General features: G+C 41.4%; 1 protein-coding gene across 2 annotated transcripts in view; it reads left to right on the top strand.

Moving 5' to 3' along the window:
• The first annotated feature begins 70 nt into the window (after positions 1-70).
• Positions 71-10,326, top strand: part of LOC113016759 (secretin receptor-like) — an 11,302-nt gene continuing 1,046 nt past the window's right edge. Inside the window, exons 1-10 of one of the 2 annotated variants that reach the window (XM_026159852.1) lie at positions 71-273; positions 363-462; positions 760-870; positions 1,764-1,870; positions 3,200-3,309; positions 3,405-3,537; positions 3,911-4,064; positions 4,152-4,212; positions 4,302-4,371; positions 4,945-5,036. In XM_026159852.1, the coding sequence (XP_026015637.1) occupies positions 205-273; positions 363-462; positions 760-870; positions 1,764-1,870; positions 3,200-3,309; positions 3,405-3,537; positions 3,911-4,064; positions 4,152-4,212; positions 4,302-4,371; positions 4,945-5,036 (1,007 nt within the window). In that variant the 5' untranslated portion in view covers positions 71-204. The remainder of the gene's footprint in view (positions 274-362; positions 463-759; positions 871-1,763; positions 1,871-3,199; positions 3,310-3,404; positions 3,538-3,910; positions 4,065-4,151; positions 4,213-4,301; positions 4,372-4,944; positions 5,037-10,326) is intronic. The other variant, XM_026159853.1, reaches the window with a different exon arrangement.

The raw sequence follows: 10,326 nt of genomic DNA, 5'->3' as shown, positions 1-10,326 counted from the left end.
TCGTAAAGGACGTTTTCATTGTATTAGCGCGACCTTGATAAAAACCCCTATCACACTGTCCTGAGGCATACCCTGCGTGATTATCAAGCCAAAGAGGCGCATGTTTGATTTTCCGACTTCACGCATTTGCTGTATAGCAGCCATGCTAATTTTTCATTCTAATCATTTAAACACCCTGGGATTTGGACGCAAGTACACATTTTAATGGAGAAAATCACAGTTTTTGACCTAATGATAAAACTTGGACTTATTTGGGTTTTACTTTTCCCACAGGTGAGAAAAAAGAGGCATGCTTGTTTAGTTTTTTTTTTTTAATCTATGAAAAATCAGCAGAGCCCGATGTAATCTTTCCTTAAAAACAGGCAAAATCGTCACCAGTCTGTCATCCTAATGTTCGCCTTATGAGAGAGGAAGAAAAGTGCATGAAAGATTTGCTACTTTCAACATCACACAAAACAGCTGGTAAGTCAATACGGTTTCTAAATTGTCTCTTTCCGCTCTGTCGTGACATGTCAAGGACCGCTGCTTGGTGGAAAGTGCCAAGAGGGAATACTAGTCATATCTGAAATTAATGACATTTTTAAACTTTTTTTTAACTTAACGGTATTTTATCGACACCTGCTGGTTACATAACATACTGCAACAAATATTAATCCTGAAGTGGATTGCTTTTCACATTTTAAAATGTGGCTCCATTGTTTGTATGGAAACAAAACCTACTATAAAATTGAAATATATATTTGTTTTTGATCTACTAAGAAAATAACAGCATGCACTGCAAGGGAATGTGGGACGACTTGAACTGCTGGCCACCGGCTTTTCTTGGGGAAACTGTTTCACAACCTTGTCCAGAGTTTTTTAATTCAGGAGGTACTATGCAAACACACACACACCAGCACTCACTTGCACCTATTATTTATACTACATTGCACCTGTTAAATATTTGCCAGTAACCTAATTTGTTTTCATAAGGAAATTAAACACCTACTCCCTCTCAGGGTCTCTATCCAAACACTACGCCATAAAATACATGTGTACATAAGACACCGGGTAACATTTTAGTGGTAGGTTTACTCTGGGAGATAACTTTGATAAATTCTGAAGTGCCTGAAGAGGGAAATAAAAAGTTCTGCATTTCTTTTGGTAGATTATTTACCATTATACAATAAACACAGATGTCAGGTTCTTTTTTTTTCTTTCTTTGTACACACAGGTTCCCAAAGTAGCATACATATATATATATATAAAAAAAAAACACCCAGCACGCCCCTGCGGGCGGTTTGTCCTTCAAGCTCGGGTCCTCTACCAGAGGCCTGGGAGCTTGAGGGTCCTGCACAGTATCTTAGCTGTTCCCGGGACTGCGCTTTTCTGGACAGAGATCTCCGATGTTGTTCCCGGGATCTGCTGGAGCCACTCGCCTAGCTTGGGAGTCACCACACCTAGTGCTCCGATTACCACGGGGACCACCGTTACCTTCACCCTCCACATCCTCTCGAGCTCTTCTCTGAGCCCTTGGTATTTCTCCAACTTCTCGTGTTCCCTCTTCCTGATATTGGTGTCATTCGGAACCGCTACATCGATCACTACGGCCGTATATATATATATATATATATATATATATATATATATATATATATATATATATATATATATATATATATATATATGTGTGTGTGTGTGTGTGTGTGTGTGTGTGTGTGTACATAGCAGTGCAGTTTGCACACCAAGACAAAACTCAAGTGTTATTTTATTGCTTTTTACAGGTAAAGTGCATCGCAACTGCACAAACAATGGCTGGACAGACCTGCTGATTCCACACGAAGATGCTTGTGGCTACTCTTTCAATGAAAGTCTCTTATTTCTTGGAGAGGTTGGTGTTTAGATAGATAGATAGATAGATAGATAGATAGATAGATAGATAGATAGATAGATAGATAGATAGATAGATAGATAGATAGATAGATAGATAGATAGATAGGCTCAAGTCTGAAGGGAAAAAACAGTGCCTCATGGGAACTCTTCTAAAAGCCAATGCTTATCTCACTTGCTAAGTGATGATATAAACAGCTCTGCTTCCAGACCCACGCATTTACTGCTTTGGATGAGGCTCCTTCATTGTCATTTTCGACACTTTTATGAGCATGAGGGCCACAACTTTAATAGAGACCATGCACAAACATTAACGACTAAGCTCGTGTTGTGGATGGAGTTATGCAGGTATTCTCATAACTAAGGTGATACCCATATTTAGTGTCTTCTTCCTGATATATGATGGTGTTTGTCTTTGCTAACCGCTGAACCTAACCCAGCTGCTCCTGTGGTAATATGCTGATATAGTCTAAAGCTAGCTCATGATAGCAGGCCATTGCCAATGCCAACTAGCCCAAATGAACTGACCCTTAAAACAGTACTTAGTTTTACTTTTCCATTTTGCTTATGTTCAAAGTCAGAGCATTGCTGTACATTTTTGGTTTATTTAGAAATGCTAGCAACAGTACATTCTAGCTAGCTAATTTACCGCTAACTTCTAATTCTGCTCAAACATGTAAATCTGCCTTTTCATGGACTCCTTGATATTATGTCTTTTTGTTTTTGTATTTTAAACCACTGAACGCTGATTTATTAATTATTCAAACATAAAAAAGCCACCTAACTCAAGGGATAAACTAGTTTTGTGTCTACACATAACTAATAATTTAGCAAAGAACCCATTTAAAATTGTATCTTTAGACACTTTGTTACCGTCTGTCACAGAAGCACATCATTTATTCCCACTTCGAGTGTTAAATCTATAAAAAAAAGACTGGCGTATCAGACAAACAAAAGTACCTACAGTAGATGAACAGTATCTGACCACTTAAAGAAATTACAAGAAAGCTTGCCTAAGAGAGTTCAGGTTCTTTTGAAGAATAATGGCGGTCATATCAAATTTTGACTTTCAAGCTCGCTAGAATCGTATAATTAGTTTTTGCCTTGCATACTGCATTTCCGTGCATTGTAGTACATTTCAATAAATCACTGTGGTTATTTCCATTTAACTAGCCAAATATAAAGACATGAACCTTTGCACAGAATACATGCAGTTAAATAAGACAAATTATCAGTGTATTCTTAGTTTCCGTCATTATATTATATCATACTGCATTCTCATATCCTGCTGCTTAGGAAAATAATTGAATATCGTCTATTCTTGATTCAGTCCTCAGACAGCCACTTGTATTTCTCCTATGTGAAGACAATGTACACAGTTGGATACACAATTTCCCTCATCTCTCTCATCATTGCCATCACCATATTCTGTGTGTTTAGGTGAGCAACATCTTGGCCTGAATAACTGTCAACCCTGTGCTTAAAGATGATGAATAGTTCCTAACCTCGAATTGTCCGTGTTTATATTCCTTCAGGAAACTTCATTGTACCAGGAACTACATTCACATTCAACTGTTCATTTCCTTCAGCCTGAGAGCCATCTTCATCTTCATCCGAGATGCTCTGCTCTTTACAGATGAAGAGATTTATCACTGTGACTACTATCCGGTAGCGATGGACCAGCGATTGTTTGATGAAACCCAAGTTCTGAGGCTTAATAGGATTAAAAATGTGTTACTGTTTTGTCATTTCTTCTCAGTTAAACTGATCCAAGAAGTTCTTGGCTTATCTTAGCTTAGCATAAATGTTGGCAGTAAAGGCAAAAGAAAGAATGTAGTAATATGCTCTTTTGGCAGCGAGTAGAAATCTTCAGGCGTTATTTTGGTACTGAGGTTGTGATGTAAACTGCATGGACTCACTGAAATCTAGCATAGGCATCATTTTAGCGGAGTCGTTTTGTTCTAGAACTAAAACTATTTTTGATAACTTGGAATAACAATAAGCCTAACTCAAGTTCTTTTGTGTAATTGTGGTGGGGCAGGCGCCGTGTAAGGTCGTGCTGATGTTTTCCAACTACTCCATCCTTGCAAACTACAGCTGGCTGCTGGTGGAGGGCCACTTCCTATACACCCTTGTTAACCGCTCCTTCTTCTCCCTGAAGAAACATCTGGCCTGGTACATCGTCCTCAGCTGGGGTGGGAAGAACTGTCTTCACCTTGTGGTGTCTCCTTTCCTAAAACTCAACCTCAGATCTATAGTCACTGATTTATTTCATCACACAGGTTTGCCACTGATTGTGATCATCTCCTGGGGGTGTGCAAAATATTTTTATGAAGATGAAGGGTAAGGTCTGTTTCTCTCAGCCTTGCAGTTATGATATTATCATGTCATGTATTATTATTTGACAGTTTTTTCTCATTCTCTTTTCAAAGATGTTGGGAAACCAGGAGGCATGAATGGATTTGGTGGATACTTCGAGTGCCAGTTCTTCTAACTATATCTGTAAAACTTTGGTTTTCTGTTGTACTTACATTTCATTCTTATTTGAAAGATTATTTTTAAACATTCTACATTTTGAACATACTTTTTAGATTGACAGATGTACGTATCATGTGTAAGCTAAATCTGAAGCTAACAGCAAGTTAACTTAGCTAACAACTTAGCTAACCACATGAAGTGAAAATGTCTGCCATTATTATTTATTTCAACAAAGTAAATGTATTCTGAATACCACCTTTTTAAACAGTAACTGTAATGGAATACAGTTACTCATATTTTCTATTTTAAATACATAACGGCGGTACATGTATTCCATTACTCCCCAACACTGGTGGCAACAAAAGCAATTACTGGGAGTGTTTTTTTTAGTAGCACCTTCTTAGAATCCAATTTCACCCAGCGAGAACCCACAACCTCCATGAACCACTGCCACCCAGGAAAATACGCATTTTTTTCTAGAAATCATTGATTGTATCATGTCCAATATGGCGGACAACTCTGACGCAATGTCTACCTGAGAAGGGACTAGAAGCACAGAAGGAGAAACAATCATTTGCACTGCTTTTATCATTTCAGATGAACCTCATCTTTTTCATGGGGATTTTGAGGATACTGGTGAGCAAACTCAGAATGCCAGATGCACAGAGAAACGAATTAAGCCAGTATAAGTGAGTAGTGCATACAGGGTAATGTTTGCTGTTATACTTCTATGATATATTCATACTGATGGACCTATACTTATACTAATATGTTCACCTAAAGGTAAATTTGTAAATTCACAAGTTCAAAAAGAGTTTAAAACCCTAAAATATATAGCTGTCAATAGAATGTGATAAAACAACAGTTTCATTGTGTTGAAGAGTTATCAACTGAAGTTTAACTAGAGCTCAGTCACACTGCTCTGTGACATAACATGCGGCAAGTCAATGCAAACTCTATTCAGCCAGGCAAGTCAGGGATGTCAAACTCATTTTGCATGGTTTAACCTGTGAAACTCCCTGTTCTGTAAGTGCAAAGAACTTTACCTACACGTTTAAATCCTGAAATATTTCAATATAAGAAAAAGAAGTGTGTCTGCATGCTCTGCATGCTTTGCAAACAAAAGAAATCTGTCAGCACGGTTCTTTGGGCTTAAAATGTAAGGAATAAATATGTAAAATTACAGAAAATTTTCTGGCAGCTCATTGGCCACAAAGACTGCCCTGTAAGTATAAATGTGGAAGTTTTTGTTAATTCACAGAAAATGCTTTTTTTAAACGGTGGACCCATTGTAAAAAAACATGTTATGTCTGTTACGTAATCATGTTGGTGTATAACGGATGACGATGGGGGAGGTCTTTATCAGTCATCATCAAAAAATACAGTTAAAAGTCTAAAATTGTATGCCTTCAATCATATTTTTCAAAGCTGTCCAGCAGGCCTGATTGGAGCCTTTGCCAGGCTGTTTCTGGCCCCAGGCCTTATGTTTGACACCCTTGATGTAGATTAACATATTCAGCATAATAAGTCCCCCTAAGGTGTCTGGGGTTTAAAAAACATATCATTCTGAATATACATCAACAGTAATATATATATGTATATATATATTTTACTGCGGGCGGTTTATGCTTCAAGCTCGGGTCCTCTACCAGAGGCCTGGGAGCTTGAGGGTCCTGCGCAGTATCCTAGGTGTTCCCAGGACTGCGCTCTTCTGGACAGAGATCTCCGTGCAGGGGCCTGTCCTTCCATGATGGTTCCTCGTCTCCCTCCTCTTTCTTGGGTTTCTGCTGCCTGAGGTATTCACTGAGCACTCGGTCAGTTGGGGCCATATATATATATATTAGGGGTGCAACGATATTCGTATCGATATTGAACCGTTCGATACAGTGCTTTCGGTTCGGTACGCATATGTATCGAACAATACAACATTTGTAATTTCTTTTATCAATTTTCCTTCTGACGATGCTGTCTGTGTTGAGCGCTCAGTGAATCTGTGTTTGACTACTCCGCCTAGGCTGCACTGTCGAGCGCAGATCCACTGAGCGCTCAACACAGACAGCATAGTCAGAAGGAAGAGCGCAGGGCAAGCTAGCGAGACAGAAGTTAAGCTCTACTTGCAACAGGCAAATTGAACCTCATTCAGATCTGGCGTTTGGAATTATTTTGGTTTTAATAATAATAATAATAATGGATACTTTATTGATCCCCATGGGGAAATTACTTGTTTTTTCTCTGCATTTGACCCATTCACTCAGTGAAGCAGTGGGCAGCCCACTAAGCAGGCGCCCGGGGAGCAGTGTGTAGGGACGGTACCTTGCTCAGGGGTACCTCAGGGTAGCCGTTAAGTGGATTCGAACCGCCGACCTTCCGATCATGGGGCGACCACTTTACCTACTGAGCTATCCCTTTCATGTGACGTATGACCCTGAAGGTAAGCGAGTCATGGACTAAAGTAAAACAGTATGTTGGATGTGCCATGCAATGCTCAATTACATGAGTGTGAACTAGTGTGTTAGCGCAGTTAGCTCGTTAACGTGTTGGCCGTCTAGCCCCATGCACGGAGTGATCAGCGGTAGCTCGTTAACGGAGATTTGCCGTGTTGTGGCGTTAAGGTCATTTCAACGAGATTAACCTGAAAGCACTAGTGGGAACACAACGAATATGACTGCACATTTACTCCGACATCATCCTAGTGCAAAGACAAGTGGAAGCAGACAAAAAAAAGCAAGCATGCTACTAACTTTAGCCGAGTCATTTAGACAGCTGTTAGCACATGATTCTCCTTATGCTGCTGAGAATATAGCCCAGAAGAAGTGGATAGTATAGCTTTTATTTTGGAAAGAGCCATTTCTCTGTAATAAACTCTCTTTTCCAAAGATGAGTGATTCCTCAATCAGATACAGGGCTCGCAATATCGCTAGCCCGACGTCCTGGAGCTAGCGATTTTTTCAGTCGGGCTACCAAAATCTTTCTCTTCCCTGCCCGTCGGGCTATTGTAGGAAAAATATATGTCAATGCTTTTGCATTCTTTCAGAAATGTAGCTGGGTAATTATGTCATTGGCATCGGTGAGCCACTGTCAATATGTGACATATTGAAGTCGCGTTTGAATTTGCGCTTGTTTTTTTGCTTTCACTTTGCAATCGTGCGAACTGTGTATAGAGAGCGACAGCACTGATCTGTGAGTGATGATAATTTGTGCACCAATTCCTCTGACATCGTCTTATTAATCGTTAGCTTACTATGCAAACATGACAAGTGAAATCTCCCGCAGCTTACACATGTGAGAGGTTGATCGCGCAGAGAATCGCTGAGCTTATGTGAGTGAGCGTGTAAAAGCATTTCAGTTCTGCTGAGCCAAATAAGACAGGTCAGGGTGAAGAAGTGACAGCCAAAAGAAAAGCTTACCACAAAACGGAGAAGTTATGACAAATCAGACTATAAGGCAAAAAGAAAGTGCAGCTTTATGGTTTCATGGACAAAAGAATTTCTGTGGCTGCGATATGATGAGCTAAATAACCAGGGCTGCACATAAGTGGTCCGCAGGTGCGCATTCGCTGTCAAAATAAAAAACACGCACAAGGGTTAGGGTTAAATTTATAAACTGTACTTTTGAGTTAAAATATATATTTATAATTTTAATAAATGACAAATTAAAAATGCATGAACATTTTTTTGTATCGAAAAAATATCGAACCGTGACACCAAAGTATCGAACCGAACCGAACCGTGAATTTTGTGTATCGTTGCACCCCTAATAAATATATATATATATATATATATATATATAGAAGTGTAGTCGGATGGTATCAAAGAGAGTGAAGGTAGTCAGAACTGAGGGGATTGAACTACCAGAAGGCAACATTGCAGACATAGAGGACAGTTACAAGTACCTGGGGATCCCGCAGGCAAATGGGAACCATGAAGAGGCCGCTAGAAAGGCTGCAACCACCAAGTACCTGCAGAGGATCAGGCAAGTCCTGAGGAGTCAGCTGAATGGTAAGAACAAGATCCGGGCCATCAACACGTACGCCCTGCCCGTGATCAGGTACCCTGCTGGGGTAATAGGCTGGCCAAAGGAGGAGATAGAAGCCACTGACATCAAGACAAGAAAGCTCCTTACCATGCATGGAGGGTTTCACCCCAAGTCCAGCACCCTGAGGCTGTACGCTAAGCGGAAGGAAGGGGGCCGGGGACTGGTGAGTGTCAGCACCACAGTCCAGGATGAGACAACGAACATCCAAGAATACATTGGGAAGATGGCCCCAACTGACCGAGTGCTCAGTGAATACCTCAGGCAGCAGAAACCCAAGAAAGAGGAGGGAAACGAGGAACCATCATGGAAGGACAGGCCCCTGCATGGTATGTACCACCGGCAGATAGAGGAGGTGGCTGATATCCAGAAATCCTACCAGTGGCTGGACAAAGCTGGACTGAAAGACAGCACAGAGGCACTAATCATGGCAGCACAAGAACAAGCTCTGAGCACAAGATCCATAGAGGCTGGGGTCTATCACACCAGGCAAGACCCCAGGTGCAGGCTGTGTAAAGATGCCCCAGAGACAATCCAGCACATAACAGCAGGGTGCAAGATGCTAGCAGGCAAGGCATACATGGAACGCCATAACCAAGTGGCCGGCATAGTGTACAGGAACATCTGTGCCGAGTATAACCTGGAAGTCCCAAGGTCAAAATGGGAGATGCCCCAAGGGTGGTGGAGAATGACCGAGCTAAGATCCTGTGGGACTTCCAGATACAGACGGACAAAATGGTGGTGGCTAACCAACCGGACATAGTGGTGGTAGACAAACAGAAGAAGACGGCCGTAGTGATCGATGTAGCGGTTCCGAATGACAGCAATATCAGGAAGAAGGAACACGAGAAGCTGGAGAAATACCAAGGGCTCAGAGAAGAGCTCGAGAGGATGTGGAGGGTGAAGGTAACAGTGGTCCCCGTGTTAATCGGAGCACTAGGTGCGGTGACTCCCAAGCTAGGCGAGTGGCTCCAGCAGATCCCGGGAACAACATCGGAGATCTCTGTCCAGAAGAGCGCAGTCCTGGGAACAGCTAAGATACTGCGCAGGACCCTCAAGCTCCCAGGCCTCTGGTAGAGGACCCGAGCTTGAAGGATAAACCGCCCGCAGGGGCGTGCTGGGTGTTTATATATATATATATATATATATATATATATATATATATATATATATATATATATAAGCTGTGGTCAGGACTGGAGTCTTTGCTTGGTCAATTTTAGCCTCCTGGGCCTTATGTTTCATACATCTAAGAGACTCTTAAATGTGATTCCTCCTGAGGAATAGTGGTAGGGCTAAAAAGAAAAAAGTTACACAGCAATGCACATCCAAAAACATTTCCATAGACTTAACAATGAAACTGCTGCCCCCTGTTAAACATTTTGAGTGTTCCAGTTTGTGGAGGGTCGTTACAAAAAGTACCTTTAAGGCTAATCACACAGTGCTCTATGAGCAAGTGCTTGGCGAAATTGGGAAGAAAAACTACCTTTTAACAGGAAGAAACTGCCAGCAGAACTAGGCACAGGGAGAAGCAGCCATCTGCCATCATCTGGGGTTGAGGGGAGGAAGAGAGGACACAGACAAACTGTGGAGTAGAGATGCAGCACTACCCCTTCCCCTCCTTGTTCTCGTGTTTCAGCACAACAACGCCCATCTCCACGCTGCCAGAGCAAAGTAGGCCTTTCTGGATCAGGACTCAGAGCACATCCAGACACTTCCTTAGCTAGCAATTAGTCCTGGTATGTTTGCTACTGAACATGAGCCTGGGACAGGCTGGGTCAATGTCCCAGAGGCAGCCACAACCAATGACCAGCCGGACACTGAACTCAATCCCACAAGAACAGATCCAGACACTTGTGCAGTCCAAACACAGATGGGTGACTGTATCCAGGGAAACCTATAGCATGTAGTACATATTTTGACTATTAAAAAGTTAGTTTTTAATAG

Source organism: Astatotilapia calliptera, chromosome 23, assembly GCF_900246225.1.
Source record: "Astatotilapia calliptera chromosome 23, fAstCal1.2, whole genome shotgun sequence".
NCBI lineage: Eukaryota > Metazoa > Chordata > Actinopteri > Cichliformes > Cichlidae > Astatotilapia > Astatotilapia calliptera.
This window is presented reverse-complemented; position numbering and strand designations above follow the sequence as displayed.